Below are 26,157 nucleotides of genomic sequence, written 5' to 3'. Positions count from 1 at the left end.
TATAAGCTGCATACACTTTTTCAGGTATCTGGCATAATTAAGAAAATACATAGGAAGAATGACCATGTAAAAATAGATTGTTGTTTCCCAAATACTATGAGGTTTATGCCTTTAGTTTGATAACAACACATTAAGGGACATTTCTAAAACTGTTTCCTGAGGCCCCTGTGATTCAATGCTAAAAATGTGGAGGTTACAGATAAAGGAGTGGAGCTTATTTGCGGGCAACATTTTTAAAGGTATGTAGCATTTTGCAAAAAAAGAAAAGAAAAAGCAGTGCTTGTCATATAGTGCATGGTGCAATTTGTGAAACATTTACAAAATCGGTCAGAAGAGTTTTAGAAATGTCAGGCATTTTTGCCTATTCCCTTTCAGAGGCTTATTTTGCATAGTTTTCCTGATTTCCCTGTTCTTAGTATCCATTATGCTCACATTTTTATGAAGAAAACCAGTTTCATTTTTGTTTTCAAAGAACTTCATCTAAAAAACTAGATCTCCACCCATAATTGTGATCACATGTCAAAGTTCTGTTTTAAACAGGAAGCTATGTTTGTTTTTATAAGTAAAGGGTGTGTCAGCAGAGAAGCTGAAAGTCTTGCTGATGCAGAAGAGGTTTTAAAATACTTCCACCAATTGTCTGTTTGAGACCACTGGAAAACAATTCCACTTTCTACATTAAGGAGGACACCCCTAGGATAATCCAAAAGCTCTCTCCCCATTTAAGAAGTACAGAGGCAGCTGTGAACCAGCCTGGAAGAGAACATTTGTACATGAACAAGGTGAGAAGTGAAGGGGAGTGCTTTTATAATACAAGATCATTGCTTTGCTAACCCACCATACAATTGCTGACTGACTGTAGCATCTGTACAGTCTGAAATATGCAGAGTAATTTATTACATATAAGATGTGTTCAGGGGCAAACACAGGATTTTTAAGGGGGGGTTTCCAAATAGTTGAATTCGGAACAAAGCAAAATAAAGCATAAAAAAATCATTCCTACCACACACTAAAATACTGTACATTACATTAAAACAATCTAAACCCTTCATTAAAATGAGTATTGAAACTCCATATTAAAACTAGCTATGATACCGCACATCAAAATAGCATTGATAACACACATTAAAACTAACATTGCTAATGTACATGAAAAAAACGAACAACAAAAACAAACAAAAAGCATTTATAACATGGCACAAGTTTGGAATATATATATATATATATATATATATATATATATATACACACACACACATTTGTTATTGGGTTACAGGGTGAGATAAGATACTGGCCACAATCAATCTAATGTAGTTTTTTTATTAATAGACCAAAGACTCAATTTCTGGGCAGCCTGCAGGGTATGCAGAGCTGTGTGATTTATATATAAATATTGTATTATAGGATTAAAAAAGTAGAGGAATCCTCTACTTTTTTAATCCTATAATACAATATTTATATACAATCACACAGCTCTGCATACTCTGCAGGCTGCCCAAAAATGGAGTCTTTGGTCTTTTAATAAAAGATACTACATCAGATTCATTGTGGCCAGTATCTGCAGCTCTTTTATTATTTAATATTTGCTATATCACTTAAAATAGCCCTACCGTGCCCCAGGGAAGCCAGCCAGTGATGCCGGGTATTCAAGGGAGGAGCTGCTGCGCTCGCGCATGCGCAGCAGCTCCTTCTTGCCGAACAGGAGATATACAGCAGCCGCGGCGCTGTGACAGAAGCATCGCGGCGGTGCTGTAAAAGAAAAAATATTTGGCATGTTTAAAAACGTGCCTTTGACCGAACGATCCGCAGAGGGGAGGGAGAGGTTTCTGGAGACTCAGAAACCCCCCCTGCGTGCGCCCCTGGTGTTTATCTCAAACAGTTTTTATATAAACAGTCTCAAGATTTTGCTTTTGCTACAATTGCACATTGGGTAATTTGTTTGGTAAACAAAGCAATTTTCCTATAGAAACATTTTCTCTTTCACTTTTGGAAAAAATGGAAGATGTTACTGGGATTTTTTTATTTTTTATTTTTTAAACTAACATTATAGGAGTAGTAACACTTAAAGATGCACTACCACTTGCATAAAACACTAATGTCCCCTTCCCCATAGTACTGCTACATGCAGTTGTTCTTGGGGCTCCTCCATTCCTCTTACATCCCCAGCTGAAAACCTGGTGGGGGTGGAAGGGAGTGAGTGGGAGGACTAATCACCAGCCGCAGTCAAAAGATTGTATCGTGTAAATGGTCCACCCTCACTGAAAGGTGGATAACTAAATGGGTGTGACGCTCCTGAATTACAGAACCAGCATAGTCCAGAGAAAAACACTGCATGTAGCAGCCCCTGGGGCTTCGGATAGTGGTAAGAAGCACATTAGTAAAATCTTTTAAATAGTTGATGAAAACTTTAAAATGAAAATGATCAGTATGTGCTGTTAGCAGGTGAAACATTCCTGCCTATTCCTCATAAAGGAGAACAGGTGCAGCACTCGGAGGGAGCTCAGGTTGTAAGGGCAGCCTAACCTTTTAGTATTGGGAATGTAAATAAACATTCTTCACTGTACAATTGTAATTCTGCTTAGCAGAAACTGCAACTAACACTACAGTGCACCTATGAACCACATATATGACCAGTGTTTATTTTTTAAACTGACTTACAGTCTATAGCAGTCAATTCATCTGGTTTAATTAGTATTGTGCAAATGGGACAATATAAGAAAATCCTCTTAGTGCTGCTTCTTTTCAAGTTGACCTATTAATAGTCTGATAGAAGCCTCTGCTGTTCAAATCCAGGGGTTTATGTATTGGTGAAGTACATTGCTGAATTTCTACAAGCAAGCAAAGACTAAACAATTTTGGAGCATATGTAGAAATTAGAGAGATGTCTTTCACAATATACAAAGTCTTTTTGCAACCTGAAAATTACATAAATTTTACAAAATGTTGTTACATTCCGGTGCAGATGTTCCCGGAAGGAAGAAAAAAATAATGTAATATTATTGTACCATACCAATAACGTGAAAAAAGTGCAAAATGAAATGTGCACACCTATTTGCAGTGATAAATTTACATATAGGATTACTTCAAGCTTTTCTTCTCCGGTATAAAGTATGCATCTTGGATTAAACTCCAAAAGGGAAATTTACAGTTTTTTCCCTGTAACAAAGTGAATTATACAAACTTCTGGTTTGTGTCTTCTCATTCACCTATTGTACCTTCTGGAGAAGATTTCTATTCAGCACTATGGCTTTACAGATTAAAAGATTGCTTCTAAATATTGTTGGTCACGGAGGATGTTAGTTGTCTATAGAGTATAAAGTTTCATTGGTAAAGGTGAGTCTCTCAGTTACCTACTGATTGGTTTCGGAGGAAGCTATATTTGTTCTCTCTTCAGTTGAGAATAACCTTAACAACTCTTTGGTATTGACCACAGAAACCATTACCAGATGTTTGAAGTTTTTGATACACTTTACAATGGGTGATTGAGAAGACGCAAACGAGAAGTTGGTAATAAATCAGAAAGAGAACTATTTTGTTTTCCCTTTAGGTTTAATCTGAGATGCTCACTTTACATCAGAGAACCTAACATTAATGTAATAATCCTACATGTGAATTTATCACCTCCAATAGGTGAGTACAATTCACTTTTCACATTATTACTCCTGTTTTGGGTTCTAAAAAACAAACAAACTGATATTTCTGGAAAATAGAGTTTTCTGGGAAAATAAGTGTATGATTTTTGTGGGTACTACAAACAATAATCACTAACCATGACATTGAAATGTGACAACCAGAAAGTGCAAAAGGCACAGGGGTAAAGAAAGTGTTTTTGTTTTTTTTGCAGTGGAGCAGTTACTACAGAAATGATGCTTCAAGCAGTACTTTTCCACCACACACAATCTCGCAAATATTTGCTCATCAATGTTAACATGTGTATGCATGTATATGTTTTTTTTTTGTTTTTTTTTATAAACAGTCAAGTCAATATTTACTATATGTGCATATAAATGTGATTGATGCTCACATCTTCTGCTTTTATAATTTCACCACCAAGAAAAGGCATTACTACTTACAACCCTATTTCTTTGTCCCTCAGAAACTGTGACAATGGCAGAGACTTCAAAAACTTCAAGTGAGTGGAGCTTACCTCTTATATATTAATACCTTACCATCAAGGCAGGACAACCTCTGAAAAAGTGGCTCCGTGGGAAAAACTTGGAAATGCAAATCTTTCTATATTAAGGAGTGAAACTCGTGGGAGGGGAAATCTCCACCCACACCTGGGAGTGGCTATGTGAAGTATTGGGTGTGGTTATGTGATTTGGTGGGCATAGTCATGCAAATCGCAGAGTCAGTGAGTGCAATTTGCTCCTAGACTGACCTGATTTGTGAATAGTCTGTACTGTTTATACTTCTTCCAACCAGTAAAATGAGTTTCCAAAGGAACAACACAAACAGGCACAAAACAACTGAAGGGAAATGGTTAAAGCCAGTAGTCCCCTTAATGCCAGTTAATTACAAGTGGTCAGCATGGGGAAACTTGGCTGTTGGTAATGGGAGTCTAGATGACTCCTAACTTTCAATATTGTTTGTCATTTATAGTGTGTGTGGGTGTTTTTTTGTTTTGTTTTTTTTGTTTTTGTTTTTTAAGTTAGGTTGATACACTTTTTAGGGCAAATTCTGCCAATAAACCATGTGGAATGAGGTGAATACCGTATTTCCCCATGTATAAGACGCACCTTTTTCCCCAAAATTTTGGGTCTAATAACTGGGTGCGTCTTATACAGGGGTAGTAGCACTTACCCTGTCAGATGATTCCTCTGTCCGGTAAAGTCTTCTCTCTGTCTGATCCTGATGCTGGAAACCCGATTAAGGTCCTCTCTGCGATGTCCGGATGTCCTTTCAGGACCTTGACAAGGTCCTGAAAGGCATCCTTGAGGTCCTGAAAGGATTGTCAAGGTCCTGAAAGGACATCCGGACATCGCAGAGAGGACCTTAATCGGGTTTCCAGCATCAGGATCAGACAGAGAGAAGACAGAAGACTTTACCAGACAGAGGAATAATCTGACAGGGTAAGTCAGAATTCACTATAGCGTTGTCGCTCCTCTGTATAAGCTGCACAAATACTCTGTGAAAAAAATTGAGGATAATGTTTATCCGCAATTTTTTCACATGATTTATATAGGTGCGTCTTATACAGTGGAGCGTCGTATACATGGGGAAATGCGGTATTTCATGGAATGGTCTTGAAAAGATCACTCCTCTTTTGTTCTAAATAATAAAGTTCACGCACTGCTTCAAAGAGTAGTGCTCATTGGCTGCCATATTAACCCATTGTTAATGGCAACATCATGCAGTCATTCATTCAATTAATCTAAGATGTACACCGGGGTTGTCCAACCCGCGGGCCGCATGCGGCCTAGCCCGCCTGTAAATGTGGCCCAGCGGTTGTGGCAAGGGGGCAGTGCTGTTAATGAAAAAAATATCCTGCAAAAAAAAGAAAATACTTACCTTCCGTCACGTCAGCTGGCGCTCCGGCTCCCTCCCTGGTCTCCTCCGTGCGGTGCTCGCAGTGAATGTTGGGGGTGACGTCATCACACCCGACATCCATTGCTTAGCGCAGCACAGAGGAGTCACCCGCGCGAACTATCAGCAGCAGTGAAAGATTATCCAGTATCTTATTGCTGTTACTCTGAATTTGGACTTTTTGCACCATGCATTTATGAACTAGCTGTGTTCTCTGTATGTATCTAATATAAATATTAAGAGATGATTGTATTTTTAATATTTTAAACCATTTTAATTGTGCAGTGCTGAGTAGGGTGAAATTATCACCCACTGTTACCCTCATCGGAGGCTGCTCCATGAGCCATTTTTCCCACCACCCTATCTTTAAATCTCTGTAGATTTCTATTAGTCCTCCTGATGCTGCATATATCGGTGACCATTTCAAACTGGTCAATAAAAAAAAATGATTCATGGGTGCAGAAAGAAAGGAAAAAAAAGTTTTTGGCATTTAATTCCCCGAACCCCACCAAGGGGCAGATGCAGGTAAGTTAAATTGCAGCTGGTAATGGGACTACTGCTTTAATCATGATTCTGCAACAGGTTTCCTAACTCTTACTAACTTCATTTCCAAGTAAGTTTAATATGTTAACTATGGTTTTTTTGGGTGATCAGCTATCGTTAGTGTTAGTGTATTTTATGTGCGGCCCAAACCAACTCATCGTCTTCCAATGTGGCCCAGGAAAGCTAAAAGGTTGGACACCCCTGATGTACACCATACAAGTGAAATTAAAATAAATGGCACAGCTGAAAGACTATACATTTAATCAACAACTAAAATGCAGACTGTCACGAACACCCAGCCTGTCCCAAATACAGCAATCTGTGCAGCTGGCAGTGACTGGCGTCACCTTAGTCACTTAGCAATGAATACACCTTTTCTGCCACCATGAAGGATTTATTATGGTGTCCATGCGTTCACCAGAACCACTTATTTCACACTTAAATCACATACAAATGTAGCATGAGCCTCCCTGGGCTTAGTAAATTCATGGAGAATACGCTAGATAAAATTTATTTAATCTGAAAATTTTTTCCAAAGCTTAATTACACAAAAATTTAATAACAAGACATACAATGTATTGCGCAAATAAGTTTCAGAAAATAAAATGGGAAATAAAACCAGAGTACTACTTACTAGTTAAGACTTGGTATGTGAGGGGACACTATTGAGAAAAATAGGACATTTCAGTCTTGATAGACCCCCTCATAAAAATGCACACAGTAATGTCTGAAGCAGAAGATTTTAAACCTTTTTTTTTCACATAGCTCTCACCCCCCCCTACCTTTGGTGTTTAGCTGTCAATAAGGACAGCTTGATCTCCCAAATGTCACAGGGCTTTAGAAGTGAGCTAGGAATGTCCTGTGATCGGAATTTTCACAGGGCCTAGAGTTCTCACCTCTGCTCCTTCTTGAGTGGCTAGATGGTTTACAACTTTGGGGCTTCAAACTCCTCAGATCCTTATCTATCCTGGGTCTGGCTAATATCAACAGATTATTGACACTTAGGTTTACACTCCTGTCAGTTAGCAAAACAAATGTTAAGATTACATTACAAGGTTACATACAATCTACATTGTCATACATGAATTCAACAAAAAATAACAATCAGTCTTTAGATATCGTACATAATCGTCACACAGACCTTCCAGCCTTGCTGTGGTGTTTATTTAATCAGCATTATAGTATTGTGATTCCTGGTTACATTACCACTTTATTACACCACATATCCTATTACAAAATTTCTCTCCCACTACCTATGCATTGGTACTGCTAAAAGCATGAGTCAATGCAAAAGTGTTAAATAGATTGCATTGCATCTGAATGTTAGTAAATCCATGAGTGGTTATGGTGACATTGGAAACCATGGACTATTTTCTGACCCATTTACATGCATTGTACTAGCATTAAACATGGTAGCAGAATGCATGAAATTAAATGCACTGTGTACTTGGCTTTAGTGTTCAGCTTTCTTATTGGACACATCTCTCAGAGACCTACATTAGAAAGACTATCTTTCCTCTCCCTTCATTACGAATTGAACAATGTAAGTATATACATGTCCAGTTCAGTACTTTCCACTCTCCTGAAACATTTGCACTACTTTTAGATTCAATACTATTGAATAGTAATTTTTACAATGCCAGTTCTGGTAACGCATCTCAAAGATTTGTTTAATTTTTTTTTAAATGTAGCAGAGAGCAAACAATATGTGTTGTTCATATAAAATATTTAGTAATTTGAGCAAAATATATATGTGTGTGTGTGTGTGTGTGTATGTATATATATATATATATATATATATATATTATATACTATATACTCGTGTATAAGCCGAGTTTTTCAGCATATTTTTCTATGCTGAAAAGGCCCTCCTCGGCTTATACACGGGTGAACTTACCTGGTCTCCGGTCCCTTGGCTCTTAACTTCCGCAGTATCTACTGACAGGAAGTTCGGCATTTGGAACGCACATGCGTTCCACTGCGGGCGTAAGTAACTTTCACGATACCTGGATGTAATTGGGGGGACAGTGCTGTTATAACCAATCTCTCCTGTTTCATCAAGCTCTTTCCCTCGTCACACACAGCGTTGCCCCATAGAGCCCACGCATGTTGAATCGGGCCTCCATGAGTCTTCACACTGGTATGTTGTCCGTTTACAGCTACTGTTGTCTTATCTGAGCTCTGCTACTGTGCTTCATGGGATTACAGAGATTTTACACTTTTTCTAGCTAGACCCTGGTTACATGATTATATCATGGACTGTAATGCACAGTGGCTATATTTATGCTAACATACTTGTCCTTACAGCACTTGCTGTGTATATGTATGTGTGGTATGATATTGTTACCTTATATCAGTGCACTGATCACGTATGTTGGACAACTCTACTGTGATTAAACTTGTGCTTACAGTATACATATATTGTGGTGCTTTTGGGAAAATCTGTTTTTTAACACAGACCCTGGTTACTGACAGAAGATAACCACATTGGGTGGCAGTAAATCATTCTGTAAGTGTCTCCTGGCCTTTGTTACTTCTGTCACCTGGATTACAGATGCTGACCTTAGGCTGTGCATTTACCAGTAGCTGCTGCATTTCTCACCCTAGGCTTATACTCGAGTCAATAAGTCTTCCCAGTTTTTTGTGGTATAATTAGGTGCCTCGGCTTATATTTGGGTCGACTTATACTCGAGTATATACGATATATATATATATATATATATAATTTATGTGTTTGTTTTTCTTTCAATACTACAAAACAGAGATTTATTGTGCATGCTCTGTCCCCTGCATATTATCAGAAAATCCCTCCAGTGGGATAGGCCGGAATTGCTGGGCCCTCCCCCATACCATATTCTGCCTCTGGCGTCAGCTTTGACACTATTTGATAAGTAAGGTTGAAATCAAGTTAGGAAAAGTATAATGCCCATCAATCTTAATGAGGATTCAGCCTCTGCACTGAAAGTTATTTTTTATGATCCTTAGAGCAAATGGTAGCATGAAGTGCCCCAATCTTCCAATGCTGACTTCATGGCTTGTAGTTGTCTGTCTTCAATGGAATCATTCATATTGGCAAAATATATTTTTCTTATAAAAGAATTCATATAGTTGATACCTGCTCAATTTAGTTTGCTGGGTGATGAAGTTAAAAATTAACGGTAAGCCTACTGCTAAAATATACATGTACCATGTCTATCATTGCAGTTTGATGTATGCTGGCATAATTGCACAATATATGCGTTTGCAATATTCTCACACAGATTTTTTTTTTAGATACATCTTTTGCTCTGTCCCTATGTTGTATGTGTGAATAAAGTTTTGCAAGACACCACAGCTCATAAGGATAATGTTTGCAGGAACTTAATTATTTTCTTGGGCAATCCTGTACAAATCCGATTGACACCTGCTATTTTTCTTTACGTTCAGAAATGAAGTGCCCCTTTTGTTTTTGTATCACACAAAAATGGTACAAATAAGTAGAAACATTATACTTTTTATAGAATACATATAGATGTGCTGCTACTGCCATCTACTGTCTTAAGTTAGTATTTGATTCCAATTATTTTCTATCAATCTTGACTTCACGTGAATGGTAAATTTTAGCCACGCCCTATAATTGTTTATGCATTGATGCTGCTTTATAAATATCCATGGAAGACACTGATCTGAGGTATTGTAATCTTGCTATGATTATAGGCTCTTGTCTGGATTTGGTTACAGTGTACTCAATACATTTTACCTTTGGCAGTTAAAACTAGAGATGGGCGGGTCCGGTTCCCCGAGAACTGAACCCACCTGAACTTTGGGTATCCGAGTACCGAGCTCAGTAGCTCGGAACTCTCCCACCCTCTCCGAATCCAAATCGAGGCCGAACATCATCGTGACGTCGTCAGGGCTCGGTTCTCGCGATACTTCAAGATTATAAATACACGCCTCCACAGCAATCCATCACCATTTGACAGAGGGAGAGAGCAGAGTGTAGTCACTGGCTGATTAGAGCAGGGACAGAGAATCCAATATTCTTTTTCCAATTGTTGTAACAAAAATCGCTAGAGAAGAAAGGAGGATAGAGGTTTTTTTTCTTTTCAATATTTGGCACTCCCCAGTGTTTTTGGGGTGTCCCCCATAATTGTGCATAAATATTTCTGGCTGTCAAAATTACTATCTGTCAGCAGTATCTTACCAAATAATTTTTAGCACTCCACAGTGCTTTGGGCTCAGAATGGATTCAAAGCAGTTCACATATGATCAGAATGAGCAACCAGGTTCTGTCACCAGTCCTGATGTTAGTGTTCCCAGTACGTCATCTGGGCAAGGCGATGTCAAACTACAGTGTTTCGAAATCGGTCCAAAAAAAAATAAATAATTTACTGTGTTGAAGTGAAAAAGAAGTGTTACTGAGCAAAAGTTAAGTGCCGATAAAAAAAAAAATTGCCAACATGCCATCCTACACACGCAGTGGCAAAGAGAGAATGAGGCCTTCACCTTTGGCTATTAGTGGCGGATCCCAAAAAGTTACTGAGCCTACAATTGGTGCACAACTACTGTTGCGCGTCAACGCTGAACTGCAAGATAACAGTAAGGCATTAGAGGATAATGTTTGCTCTGATTCACAAATGACACCAATCCCTGTGGAGAGTCCATCCAACAGTGGTATGTCTAATAGTGAGCATTCTGTTAGTGTACCCATAAAGAAGGGCCCTTTCAGCAGTTCTGCTGATGTGTACCTGAACAGCCCGATTTGATACACAAATTGAGGATGCCACTTTGGAAATGGAAGAGGATGAGGATGTTGATGATTATGATGCAGACAGATACCAAATTGCCTTTGTCCATTTCTTTGTATATTCGAATTTCTAGTTCCACAGTCTGTGCAGGCTGCTTTTTTTATATTCAACTACAAGTGTAGGGTGTAATATACACCCAAAGACGATGGCTACATTGCCAATATTCAAAGATGGAGGAGGTAGACAACCAGGTTTGTCTGTATAATTTGCAGACAAGTGTTCGAATTAAGGACGACCTACCAGGGATTAAACTGTTTTTTTTCATAATTTATTAGCTTTAGAATAACCTCACTTATCTAAGAAACTGGTGGAGCACTAAATTAGGTTATTTTAGACCAAAAAATTTTTTTTTTAAAAAAAAAATAGGAAAACAAAACCAAAACACGCAAGGGCGGTTTTGCAAAACCAAAACACGAAGGTAATCCAGATCCAAAACCGAATACAAAACCAAAACACGGGGGTCAGTGACCATCTCTAGTTAAAACACTCATCATTCATGCTTGGTATGTAATCCATTGGAATTAGAAAACTGATTTAATGTGGGAGAGATAGGTGGCAGTCACAAGAGCAATGTCATATGAATTGATAATAAACTTGTATAAAAGTATCTGACAATTTCATTAACAAAACACTGAAAGATTATTGATATTGGCATGACAAGTTATTTATAGTGACCATCTCAAGTGTTTGTTTTATTTTCTTTTTACACTGGTAATTGCAAGTGAAAGAAAAATGTTTGTTTTTTCTGTTGTCGGTGCATTATAAAAAAAAATACACCAGTTGAAATGACATGCACGGGCATTACCTGGGCATTTGAACACCTATATGGGTAATGACAAGTAAAGAAATAATGAGGTTTTTTTTACATTACTGAATGAAATAATATATGGTGGGTTAGAAAAAGAGAATGTATACACACTGGGAAGAGACCTTGCACCTATCAATTGCACAAGGTTGTGAGTTGCTTTGCTCATCTATAGCACCGACCACACTAATTTTTAATTCATTACACAGGTCTGCAACCAAAAAGCTGTTTTCATAATTTTATCTGATTCTTATGTTTTTTGGTGAGCTGAATTCGAAAATGACCACCGTTTTTTCCTGGGACGTCAGGTTTTTTCACAATCGAAATGTGCCTTGGTCAAACAGGTAGCTGGGGGTGGGGGTGGGGGGAACTGAACATGGAAAAACAAATTTATTTTCACTGCCAGTGCTCCCAATAACATGACAATACATGTTTATTGGTCCTTATGGTGATCACCGCATTGTTGAGTGTGCTTGCAATGGCCTGCCCGGACATGTTCTTTCATGCATTAACTTGTTCTCTGATTCCTCCACAATCTTGTATTTCATTTCAGTCGTCATCCTGCTATTGTCTGTGTGGTTCAAAATTAGTGCAATGCCTCCAAGAAAGTGTGTAAATTCGCCTGACAGTTTCTGTTTCATATGTGGAGAGTTCATGGTGAAAAAGCAGCAGAAACTGCAGAAACCAAAACTGGTTGGTATGTGGGGATTTAAAAGTATTGTGTATACTGCTGGGACAACAGGCTGGGTACACCAAATACCCTTGTTTTCTATGTTTATGGGAAAGTAGAGACCAACAAAATCACTGGAAGCAAAAAAATTGGCCACCAAGAAGTCTAGTTGTTGGTGAAAAGAATGTTCTCAGAGATACATTGGTACCCCCTGAGAAGGTTTTATTACCACCACTCCATATAAAATTAGGATTAATGAAGCAATTTGTTAAGGCACTTCCCAAAGATAGCGAATGCTTCAAGTACTTGGGATCCAAGTTTCCAGGTTTAACAATGGCAAAACTGAAAGAGGGGGTTTTTGTTGGCCCGGATATTAGAAAACTCATATCCGACAAACAGACTTCATCAGTTCAATGACTTCAACTCAAAAAGAAGCATGGGTTGCCTTTACTGTGGTCATAAAAAACTTTTTGGGGAAACCAAAAGGACCCAAATTACAAGGAAATGGTGGAAACAATGTTGAAAGCGTTCCACAAGCTTGGTTGCTACATGAGCTTAAAAGTCCAATTTCTCAACTCGCACCTTGACTATTTTCCTGAAAATTTGTGAGCAGTGAGTGAAGAGCAGGGAGAACGTTTCCATCAAGATATTAAAGAAATGGAAAGAATGTATCAAGGGAAATGGAGTGTTACAATAATTGCTGACTACTGCTGGATGTTGTACAGGGATCTTCCGGAAGCCACCTACAAGAGGAAAAGCTCAAAAAGAAGTTTAGAGTTTAAAAAAAGACTATTTCACAAGCAATCTACTTGAGTGTGGTGTTAATTTTGTCGTCATCTGTGCAAATGAGTTAATATTTTTCATGTAAATAAAATATTTGCGTTAAGAGATTTTTTTTTTTTTAAACGATGACCATCCGTTTGTTCGAAAACCTGACGTCCCAGGACAAAACGGCTGTCATTTTTGGATTCAGCGCACCAAAAAACGTAAGAATCAGTCAACTAAACCAAATCAGCTGTCCAAAAATGTTGTTTTTTTTGTAGACCTGTGTTATTAATCCCTGTACACTGCCATATATGTAGGATGCTCCACCATTATATTATCGTACATCACAACATGTCGATCCACTACATGGCCACATCACAATAGCTGCGTGGCATGTCCCCAGAGGGCTGCCTAGCACTGTAAAGCGCTAGGCAGCACTTTAGATACCTCACTTCCCCCAACAATCCCACCAGCGGAATAAACATGTCCCAGAGAGGGACAGAGCCCAAAAATTGCTACTGTCCCGCTGAATTCGGGACAGTTACAAATTATACATATTTGCCAAAATATAGAAAGCTTGTATTGTTTGATTATTTTCACCAAAATATAGTTAATTTATCATTGGCACTACCCTTTCAATTATCACCATATTGGTGTGTGATTGTTGGTTTGTTTGGCCATGTGGCACTAGTAGGAGTAATTCAAACACAACACTTCTTAGAACTAATTAATGGTGCCTGAACATTTCAAGCCATGCATCACATCAATTTGTATATTTCTCATATGCAAGTCATGTTATGTACCTTGCCTGTGTGATCTTAAAAAAGTTTACATATTATGTAAGTTTCTTTCAATTAATCATTAAAATGTAGTACTTGTGTTATGCTATTTATGATAACCTTGTGTGACAAACTTACTTATTCATGACTGAACAGTCATGGTCAGAGTTGGCTCCATCTTTGTTCCTGCCGGAGTGTGCTGGACATGTAATTTTTGACAAAGCTTATATATGTTTTCCATAAACTTATTTATATACAGAACTGAAAAACTTTATTTATTTATTTTTTTTGGTGTACTTGACAGAAAACGTCACAAGTGTCTCTTTGCCATTTGCATAGTGTATCTTTGTATTTTGTCACACTGTGCATGCTCGGAAAGTGAATGTAAACAACTGCGGCTATTTAGACCTGTGACTTTTTTTTTTTTTTTTATGTATCTTGTTTCTTCTGTGTAAAAATTATTTCATGTCCGTTTACCTAGAGAAAATGCTCTCTGAATCAAAAGCGCTATGATGCAAACATGCCAGTATTTTATTATTCTTTCACTCGGTTTTGCTTGTGCAGGGCCTGATCAACCATTGGGCTGATCAGGCTCCAGCCTGGGACACTGGGTCTCTAGTGGGTGCAGCACCGGCAAAGTTGACAAGCATTTAAAAAAAATTCCTACCTAAAATGTCCAGCACTGCCTTCTCAGTGATCGGGCCGCCCCTGGTCCCAAGGGGGGCGGTCCCGACTGTCAGTGTATCTAATCACACTGATACAGGCAGCTAAGAGCACATCCAATGCTGTTAGCTTCGGTGCTAAGTTTAGTGTGGTCATGTGAGATGATCAGGGCTGCCAAGAGGAATTCAGGGCCCTGGTACAACAACTTCATGGGGCCCCCCTATAGTTGAGCATGTCAAAATTTTGCGGGGACACAAAAATTGTGCTTGGTGTATTCATACAATTGGAGGTGTGGCTATGCATCATTAAGGCGTGGCTAGCAGGTGAAAAGCGCTACGTCGCCCTCCTACAGAAAAAAAAACGCATTGCTGTGTACACCATAACCACAAGGTTGCAATGCATAAGTCCCAGCACTCCTGACTTTCAGGACATCTAGCACAATAGTATAGTATAGAAAGAATGCAATGTGTACATAAAAAGTTCAGTCTTGGCCTTCCCCTTACATTGTGCAGAACACTCACCAAAAATTGGGATTGTTCCACTAGAATCACAACATTTCACAGAATCTCCTGCTCTCTCCTACCTCTTCTCACTTTCACCACCTGTGGCTGCTTGTCTGGATCCTGGAATGTTGGGGGCCCTATTTTGAAAAAAATTGTTACAATTAGAAAATTGCAACCAGCCCCGGCGTTAAATCAATAGCACCCACGAGTAATAATTAGGAATTTCTCTAGCCCCAACATTAAAATAATAGTATCCCCATTTAATATATAAATCTATTTTCCTCCCTCCAAACAGCCCCAGCAATAAATATACCTATTTCCCACAACCATCACTGCCATTAAATAGTTCATAATCACATTTAATAAAGAGATCACTCACACTACCACAAGCCCCTTGTGCCATCACACACATACACTTTACCACAAGCCCCCTGTGCCATCACACACACACATTACTGTTCCCCTTCATCATCCCCACGCTGTGCCCCCCCCCCCCCGTGATCACACTGCACCCTCCATGCTGCCCTCCAACTCCTCCATCACTGTGCCATGCTGCTCCCCCCCCTTCCATCACTGTGCCATGCTGCTCCCCCTCCTTCCATCACTGTGCCATGCTGCTCCCCCCGCCCCTTCCATCACTGTGCCATGCTGCTCCCCCCGCCCCTTCCATCACTGTGCCATGCTGCTCCCCTCCCCCCATCACTGTGCCATGCTGCTCCCCTCCCTCCATCACTGTGTCATGCTGCTCCCCCCCTCCATCACTGTGCCATGCTGCTCTCCCCCCTTCCATCACTGTGCCATGCTGCTCCCCCCCCTTCCATCACTGTGCCATGCTGCTCCCCCCTCCATCACTGTGCCATGCTGCTCCCCCCTCCATCACTGTGCCATGCTGCTCCCCTCCCTCCATCACTGTGCCATGCTGCTCCCCTCCCCCCATCACTGTGCCATGCTACTCCCCTCCCCCCCATCACTGTGCCATGCTGCTCCCCCCCCCCTCCATCACTGTGCCATGCTGCTCTCCCCCCCCTCCATCACTGTGCCATGCTGCTCCCCCCACCCCCTCCATCACTGTGCCATGCTGCTTCCCCCCCACCCCCTCCATCACTGTGCCATGCTGTCCCCCCCCCACCCCCTCCATCACTGTGCCATGCTGTCCCCCCCCACCCCCTCCATCACTGTGCCATGCTGTTCCCCCCCCCCACCCCCTCCATCACTGTGCCATGCTGTTCCCCCCCCCACCCCCTCCATCACTGTGCCATGCTGTTCCCCCCCCCCCCACCCCCTCCATCACTGTGCCATGCTGTTCCCCCCCCCCACCCCCTCCATCACTGTGCCATGCTGTTCCCCCCCCCCCACCCCCTCCATCACTGTGCCATGCTGTTCCCCCCCCCCACCCCCTCCATCACTGTGCCATGCTGTTCCCCCCCCCCACCCCCTCCATCACTGTGCCATGCTGTTCCCCCCCCCCCACCCCCTCCATCACTGTGCCATGCTGTCCCCCCCCACCCCCTCCATCACTGTGCCATGCTGTTCCCCCCCCCCCCACCCCCTCCATCACTGTGCCATGCTGTTCCTCCCCCCCCACCCCCTCCATCACTGTGCCATGCTGTTCCTTCCCCCCCCACCCCCTCCATCACTGTGCCATGCTGTTCCTTCCCCCCCCCACCCCCTCCATCACTGTGCCATGCTGTTCCCCCCCCCCCCCCACCCCCTCCATCACTGTGCCATGCTGTTCCCCCCCCCACCCCCTCCATCACTGTGCCATGCTGTTCCCCCCCCCCACCCCCTCCATCACTGTGCCATGCTGTTCCCCCCCCACCCCCTCCATCACTGTGCCATGCTGTTCCCCCCCCCACCCCCTCCATCACTGTGCCATGCTGTTCCCCCCCCCACCCCCTCCATCACTGTGCCATGCTGTTCCCCCCCCCCCCACCCCCTCCATCACTGTGCCATGCTGTCCCCCCCCCCCCACCCCCTCCATCACTGTGCCATGCTGTTCCCCCCCCCCCCCACCCCCTCCATCACTGTGCCATGCTGTCCCCCCCCCCACCCCCTCCATCACTGTGCCATGCTGTTTCCCCCCCCCCCACCCCCTCCATCACTGTGCCATGCTGTTCCCCCCCCCCCACCCCCTCCATCACTGTGCCATGCTGTCCCCCCCCACCCCCTCCATCACTGTGCCATGCTGTCCCCCCCCACCCCCTCTATCACTGTGCCGTGCTGCTCCCCCCCACCCCCTCTATCACTGTGCTGTGCTGCTCCCCCCCACCCCCTCGATCACTGTGCCGTGCTGCTTTCCCCACCCCCCCACCCCATCCTTGCATCCACATTTGTCTGTGCTTTTTTTTTTTTTTCTCCCCTTGCCTCTCCGTCCTTTACTTGCCTTTTTATTAGCTTCTCTCTTCTATTCTGTCTTCTTTCTTTTGTCTTGGTCTTCTCTGTACCGCTCCTCACTGAGCAGAATGCTTCAAGGTAAGTTATATTTGTGAATTATTGGGGGCAGGAGGAGGGAGATTACTGGGGGGAGTGAATAACTGTTATCTGCTTGATGGTTGGGGGTGGGAGGGTGGTTAATGAGGAGACTGGGAGGGGGGGATGGTTAATGAAGTGAATATGGGACCTGATGAATTGACTGGGGGAAAGGTTAATGAATTGGCTGGGGTCACTATAGTACAATTTTTTGCACACTTTAAATACAAGACTCCAGAAGTCAGCCAACTGACAACGCTCCAAGAACAAGCAAGGGAGAACTGCAGGTAGTCTATGCTGCAAGATCAGGTAAGAGATGAAGTGCAGAATGAAGTGTGTTTTATGTATCTAATATTTTAAAATGTTGTGTTTATGTATGTGTGTGTATATATATATATATATATATATATATATATATATATATATATATATATATATATATATATATATATAAAAAAATTTACACATACACAATGAATCACTGTACACTTTCACCATCCCTGCATCGCGACCATGGAGTGGGGACGGCTGCCTGTCCTTTCCGGCTGAGGGAGCTCTGTTGCAAGGCAGCAGAGAAGCAGTATCCCCCAGCCGTCTGAGCGCCCTGCTGCTAGGCAACAGGATGCTATTTTTGGCTCTCGGTCGGCGTTCTGTGAGGTCACTGACTGCCGACCTATCAGGCTCCACTATTTAAACCTGATGGTGCCAGAGTATTAGGACATTCCTGCCTCCAGCGTTTATATTAGAGATCTCTGCTGTTCCTCCTGTTTTGACTCTGCTTGCCCTGTGACTACTCCTCTGGATCCGGTTCCTGTTGGTTCGCTTTCCTGGTTTGACCGCTTTCCTGGTTTCCTGACCATTCCTTTGAATCTACATCGGTACTTCAATGTTCTATTGGCTTTACCTGGATTGACCTGACCACCCTCATCACTACTATACTAGTAACTGTCCTGGAGTACCGCAACCTGTGCACCTCTTGCAGCGAAGTCCAAACCTCCTTGCGGGGATCCCTGGCGAATACCGGTGGTGTATTAGACTCTGCACCTCCTTGTACAGTTGAGCCAATACCAGTTAGTAGCTCCATCCAGCTTACAGTCCTGACATGCACCTTCCTGCAAAGAGCTCCTGCAACTGCTGACTCTGTGAACAATACATGAAGATAACAAATTTGTCTGGTTCTTTCTATGTCCCGCTCTTTTGTCTCCATCTGCTGCTCAGTATTACTGCTGATCTGATTCTTGGCCTCCTCTGATTCTTGGCTGTTTATTTTGAAGCGGGGTGGATGGTTGGCACCCAAGAAGTAGTGTAAGGAAGGATTCTACAGGCCCGGTGGTATGAAGAGAGGCAAAGATCCCCCCAGTAGTGTTGGCATAAAACAAGTAACACAGTGCTAAAACTGCATAAACTCGTGTATTTGTTTTTTTTGTTTTCTCTTTGCTTGTGGCATAAGGCTTTACCACTGCAGCAGATAAGTAGTGGTAGTGTATGGAAGTAATACCACGATAACCTCAACATGCAATTTTATTCAACATGTCACAAAATAAATAACATTTTAGGAATCTTGGTTCAATAATATGCAAGCATAAATCAACACACCAGATAGGTCACTAAATAAATATTTTCCACTGTAAATTTAGGCACTGTGCTTCAATGAAATGGATTTCACTGGATAGATACTTTAGAAGACAACTGGTTGCTAAGAGTTAATTTGACCATTACACTGAATGCTACGGCAGCAGATAATTTAGACCAATCAATCGCAATACTTTTAGTGCAATTATACAGATCACACTTATCACAGAAAAATCAGTAGAGATGCAACAAGGAGTAATCCAGCTGGTACAGGTTAGATGCTTTAGAATAAATGAGACTGCTGTCACTTTATGATATACAAAACCCAAGGGGGTAAATAATAATCCACAGGTTTAAGCAAAATTTCAGCTGACACATGAAGCTTATTTACTTGTACAAGGTGAACTCAGTAATCAACATGATGCATGTGTAAATCCTGAGCTGTGACAACAGCAATTATGCACAATAATTGATTTCCAGTGTACAGGACTCCACTTAGCAAGCCGTCTAATGGAATAAGCAGCTCTCTCCCAGCAACTGTAGAGTTAAAAAAACAAACAAAAACAACTTGCAATTCTTTCTGCAGCAACTATTTTTAGGCAGTTTCACAATAGAATCAAACTTTTGATGCAATATAGGAAAACTCTTGTGACTGCGTCAGCTTGCAGGTAACTTTAAATACAGTAGATTTGGCTGGCATAAACACTCCCTTCAGACAGAAGTATAACCCAGTGTTGGATTCAGGGGAGTGCAAATGGCGGTGATTTCCCCCCCCCCCCCCCCCCCCACCCCACCCCACCTTGCACATTGCTGCCCCTGGTGTGATGGGACAGTGCCTCGCTTCCATCATGCAAGAGGAGGCTGTTTTGACTTGTCATTTTGCTCAGGAATTTAGAGACCTCGAAAGGAGAAACCGTAAGAGATATCATCCTGAAAAAACCTTTATACAACTAATTGAGGCTCCCAAGTGCTGAGATCAGAATTTCAGGAGCTGCAATGGGTTTTTTTTTGTTTTGTTTTTTAAAACATGACTGCAACTTGGGCTGAAAGAATGAGACAATAGTAACAAGACCGCAGCAAATTAATATCTTTCATCAAAGAAGATATTTGGATTGGACTTAAAAATTTCAGTTGCAATCTTTTTTTGTTATCAGTAAAGTACATTTTTGTCATTTGTGTCTAGATATGATTAAGTGATGCCCCTTCCACTCCAAAATTTGATTGAACTACTAAAAAATACAACGATTAGAATATAGGTTGTTTATTAGCTGTTCTCCCTGACAAAAGATAACTTTAAACTTTTTTTAAAAAAAATTGAAACTGGTTCTAAAGCAGGTACAGTTCCGTACAATTGGCTATGGACCCTAATTTGAAGCTGCACTTTGAAACGGTTCACAATTAAGGTATGCCCATTCCATACGAGGTTAAATGTTTTTTCTAGACAATCAAAATAATGTTTATTATAAAAGTAGTTTAACTTTCTGACTAAATCGAACTTTGATCACCACATCAGTACTCAGTTCGAAGGTTCTCCATTTACATTTGAGATACACGGTTTGCAATAAAAAAAAAGTAATTTAATCAATTTGAGCTGGAAACCGGTTTGTATGTGGACAAACTGGCTTGACATGGTCGCAGTAACTTGAACATGTTCGAATCTGTTTGATGTTGTCCATTTTTTTTTTTAGCTAGTTCTAAAATTATCCAATTTAGTATCCTTGTACGATAATCATACCACAACCAGTTTAAGCATCTTTTGTAACCAAAACACATCTTGCATTGGATCCGTGATGCGTGAGCGCACTATATATACTAGCAGACTTTCCTGATCGTTCTTTCTTTTAAACTTATCTGTGTCTTACCCTTTTTTTATTGTTGTTACATTTTCCAAAGTGCCTCTGGCTGCTCTTGTTGTTTTGCGACTTAGCTATTGATATAAGTGGCTGGTTGGTATGTATTCTGGTATTGTAAGTGAAGCTACAGGACGTCTCTGGGGTCCTCCTTCCACAATGGAAACTAACCTCAAGCATGTCGGCACAGGGATGTTGTCCGCCCTCTCAGTGGCTATGCAGTGGAGGCAAGGGTATTAAGCAAGATTGGGATGCTGGAAGTGGCAATCTTGCCACATCTGTGGTCCTAGTATAATGGACAGAGGTCCCCCAAGACCCCATCCATTGTACAAAACAAAAGTTAATACGAAACATAACTTTGAAATAAATTTTATTTGGATAAAAGACTATAGACTCGCCAAAACCTTCACCACATTTAATATTAAAAAAATATTATTTTCTTGTTTCTCGAACTGACGTAGTCTAAAACTATCCCCCTAAAACACCCCAAAAATTCCACTCCTGTAGATCCACTCCTCCGCTAAATAATTAAATTATCAAATCTGGGGGGCCCTGAGACTCCTGGAATGGCCGGTTTGGAAAACACTAGTGATTATTTGTCCTCCTTGCTTTAATCTTTTAGCGCTATTGTGTTTGGGTGTGTCTTTTTATGTGGAATTTTTTTTTTTTTTCTACTCTACGTCTATGTCTGATTAAAAAGGGACAATTTGTTTTAAACATTGAAATAAAGTGGTTAACCTGGTTTTGGGGAGTCTGCAGTCTTTTATTCATATCTCAGATCAGCCTCCACAAAACTTGGTGCTCGCAATAAATCCCAGTGCTTTTCCGTGTGCAGCTGGTGTCCTGTGGGAGGGGTGGGGTAAGCTTCATTTTGCACTCTCATCCCCAATAGCGGCTACCAATCCTACACTGTCTAGCCAGGGGCAGGAGCGGATCCAGAGGGAGGGCGATTAGAGTAATTTAAGGGGGCAGCAGTGTGATGATGGGTTATACATATCATCTGTTATTTGTTGCTCTTGTTGTGATTTTATATAGTGTTAAAATAAAGCAAAGAACAAACCAGACCAACTTGTATCCTAAAATACATTAATTTGTGAGTTACATAGTGTTGTAGGGCACAGGGCCTATAGAAGTTGTGGCTGGAGAGGGGGAGGAGTCACGATTACTCTATGAACCGCACCCTCTAAAAGAAAAGTCTAGATCTGCCCCTGCTATAACCTCTCAATGGCAATATTACAGTCCTGGTCAGAGATTTTAATCGCACAGTTTGTCTCATTTGTTTCAATAACTTGAACATGGCAAAGGAAAATACATCATAAACTTATCTGTCTTCATATGAGTCCTGCTGATATCTGATGGGCACTTGCAAGCTAGATCTTTTCCTATTTCATCAGATGCTTTCTTATGGGCTGGCTTTTAAGTCTTGTAACTTTAGCTGCAAAAAACCCTCAGGACAAAGCCATAGCATTCAGTGGCTCTTTGTGGTAAGATCCTCCATTATCACAGGCAGCCTTCATAGCACACTTCACACCAAAACATCCAATCCTCTCGAACAGTCTGTCTGTTTTTGGCTCCTCTCCTCTTCCCCAAGAACCTCTTGGAACCTTCTAGTTCATTCATTGCAGTTTGCCCATCCCAAAATGGCAGATACAATTGCATTTAACTTCCTAGAGGCACTCTGGGGAATTCTAGTTTTCTGAATGAGTGCATACAGTAATATATCTGTGATTTGCAGGCTATTACAAGCTCAATGGCCGATTGTGAGAAAAGGGGTAGGAATGCATGAGACTGTAGGACATCTCACTGATGGGATAGTGGACATGTAGGTATTTAGTCTTTTATATCTGCAAGCAATCCGTTTACAAAGTATAGGCAAACATGGAGTTCAGTCACTGGAGATTATAAAAAAAAAAAAATTAAAAATCATGAAACTGTGCATCCTTTGTGCTGCCCCCACTAAATTGCTGCCCTTGGACCTATGTGTCTATCAAACAGTGGTAACCCATAGCAAACAATAATTAGCTTTGATTTGACCTTTCAGGGTCCCTTCACCACCTGTCTGATGGTAATTCACTTTTGAGTTGCAAATTATTGCCTTAAAACTGCATTACAAATAGGATGGGTAAATGGTTATACTGACAATGAAATGTATGTAAAGTGCATCACTGAAGCACATCTAAAGGTAGTTTTCTTGCATTTTTACCCATTTCCCAGCTCATATGTGTGAACGAGCCATTTATGCCTGATTGGTTGGTATAATTGCTACATATTTTGACTTTGTACCAATATAGGCAAACTATATTTGGTAGTTAGATTGATGGTATACAGCAGCTTATTTGTTGTGGATGATGATAATATTTATTATGATCTTTGTTGCTTGCTAATGTCCTAAAATATTTACAATAACCATTTTATTTTGTTTCATTTCAGTTTCATCGATACTTGGTGTATTACTCTGGACAGCACTCAGCATAGCTATGGTTGTTATAGGTAATAACTGAACTTGAATAGTTATTTTGCACTATGTGTAGCATGTAACAGACATTCTATGATTTGAACTAAAATATATTTCTTCAACTCATTGTACTTACAGGGTCTATGTATATTGACAAATGTGAAGTTCAGCCGAAAATTCCAATCTACCTTATAGTCGCTGGCGTAGTTCATTTAGTTGGATTTTTGCTGTCACTGCTGAAGTTGGTTTCTGAAAAAGCGATGTATGGCATAGAGGGAGTGATGGGCATTTTTTCATTGTGTTGGTTTATTGCAGGTAAGGAAAATTACAGTTGGCACAATTCTGAAATTGTGTTTCAGTTGGGGTTGCCTTACTTTTAGCCATTGCTTTAGTGCTCATACTCTTCTTCAAGAGTAGGAAATGGGTCCATGAAAACCAAATTGGATAAGTAAAGTGATCAATTAAAAGTCGACAGTGCAACCTGTGGCGTTATGCTCCACTGGGGGGAGCTATTCAGTTAGTCCCACATTCCCGAGACTGAAAAATAAAGCATTTCCCATGTCCACTGACCCCAGTTCAGGCACAATATTACTGTGCGTAATGCTGCCCTACTGGGATGGCTTTTCTATGTTAACTGTACAGTCTTTACTTGAATTAAATAAAAAAAAAAAAACAAGGAAATCTTTCCAATAATAAACAGTCATATCAGTTTTTCAGTCGACTAAATTGCTTTTCTTTTTTCTTTTATCCAGTATGTAAAGTGACATTTTTATTATGTAAACAGATATTAATATATATTTTTTTAATTTTAGGAAGTGTCTGGGTGTTTAGCATCTACCAGAATCATCCAAGAAACTGTGATGACACACTTTATAAATTTGCATTCGGGATCCTTATTTTTGAGTATATATTTTTAGCTTTTCTTTTCGTAGTGACTTGCGTTTTTACATGCTGCATTGGTTTTCAGGTAAGTAATTCGTAAATAACAATTAACATACAGTAAAAGGAGGAATTGATATTATGGATTCTGATAATATCTTCACTCAAATAGCAAAATGGTGAAAGACCCATCTTTTGGTTCTCCACAAATGCCAAGATATAATTTCCCACATTACAGCCAGGTATCTTGATATTTTCTGGAAACCTAATTTATTGGCACAGATGTCAGCAGACACTTCAGGGCTCAATTGATCACCATTGCCAGTTGGTGTATTGTATATTTATTTAACACACTGACTTGCCTGTTGCCCACCACTCCTTTTGACCATAAATGGAATCACTGCATGCTGTATATGTTGACTGTAGATTTGAAAGGTGATGTGTATCAGCTTGAAGGATTGAGACCGACTACTCTTCGTAATTCAAATCAATCTTAACCGACTGGGTATCTGAAAATGCTCTCAATAGAGCAAATAAAGTCACATGTAATGTTGTAAATGTAACAATGCTTCAAATAAACCTTCTGTTTTGCATCCTATTGTGGGACTTCTTTAGAAGCTGTGGGCTAGAGATTCTTCCTGTTATATATAATCTGTGAGTAATTGTCCAAGTAAGACATGGAACTAGGCAGTAATTCTAAAAATAAATGAAAAGTTGAATGATTAACTTTTTAGATCTTCATCTAATAAAACAATTCATAAGTATATGTGAAAAAGAGGAAAAAAGTAAGGTTTGAATAGTAAAGTATACTGATTCCAAGGTATATCACTAAAAAGATGATGGGGGAAAAAAATAGATATATTTAGTTGTGTATGAAAGAATCCAAAGAAGGAAGAAATTGAAATAAATATTCAGGCACTGGGTGTCAGGGATATGTAGCATGTAGATCCATTTGCCCTCCTTTGAGATTCTAGCACTTTTTTTGTTTTGTTTTTTTACTTTTGTTTATCCCTGTAAAATACAGTAGTGTGGGGTTCTTGATGTGTTTAAGGAAGAAGTGGTTTGATACACTGTGGGTCCTTATACCTCTTTATATTCCCAATATTCTTGCTAATTCTCAATTTAAGTCTCCTAAAAGTTTGTTTGATGTACTGTAAACCACAGAGGTATTCTAAGTCATATAATGCTGAACAAAAACTTTATACCTCACAAGTAAAAGTTAAGGGAACATTGTGCCTAGAATAGTCCACTTGGTAAACTAGAAAATTGAATTGAAAAGTAGACAAACATACATCTAATCTCATAAGCATATTGTCCTCTGGCTCACATCTTTTTCTTCCTCATGAGACTGCTATATTGCTCTATGTGGCTTCTTTAACTTGTGTAATAATTGTGCATGTGCCATGTTTATCCTTCAGCAGTAATAAAGCTATGTAATGTTTTGTTTTATGTTTCAGACGGCAAATGCTGATGCAGAAAGAACACATCTTGGTAGTAACGTACCCTAAGAAGAATCACTGGCATATTTTACATGTTGGAGCTAGTTTATTGTTCTACTCCCATGATGAATACAAACACACATATATTGTACATACACATGCATTTCTGTTTATTGTAATAAACTTGTCTTTTGGGATAGTTAGGTTTTTTTGGGGGGTTTTTTTGGGGGTTTTTTTTTCTGACGGAAATTTGACTTGCCATCTACAGTTATATATCTGAAATATAACATGTGAAACACAAAGTAATGAAAAGAAAAGTAAGCTACAACAAAGAATCAAGCCTATGTAATAAATAATACAATTGTACTGCATGAGCAAAGGGTGTGAATAGTTTTTGTTTATCCTGAAATAACTGTTTTGCAAAAGATAATAAATAATAGTTACTCCGCTTTGTA

At 40.4% G+C, this 26,157-nt stretch overlaps 1 protein-coding gene across 1 annotated transcript; it reads left to right on the top strand.

Moving 5' to 3' along the window:
* Positions 1–552: 552 nt before the first annotated feature.
* Positions 553–26,157, top strand: LOC142104189 (transmembrane protein 272-like). Its single transcript, XM_075188713.1, has 6 exons — positions 553–779; positions 4,094–4,129; positions 23,360–23,419; positions 23,523–23,699; positions 24,197–24,351; positions 25,721–26,157. Exons 2-6 carry the CDS (start codon positions 4,105–4,107, stop codon positions 25,769–25,771), a joined length of 468 nt encoding a protein of 155 aa, XP_075044814.1. The 5' UTR covers positions 553–779; positions 4,094–4,104; the 3' UTR covers positions 25,772–26,157.

The sequence above is a fragment of the Mixophyes fleayi genome, chromosome 10 (genome assembly GCF_038048845.1).
Source record: "Mixophyes fleayi isolate aMixFle1 chromosome 10, aMixFle1.hap1, whole genome shotgun sequence".
Lineage (NCBI taxonomy): Eukaryota > Metazoa > Chordata > Amphibia > Anura > Limnodynastidae > Mixophyes > Mixophyes fleayi.
The sequence above is the reverse complement of the archived record's forward strand: the minus strand, read 5'-3'. Positions and strand labels throughout refer to the sequence as shown.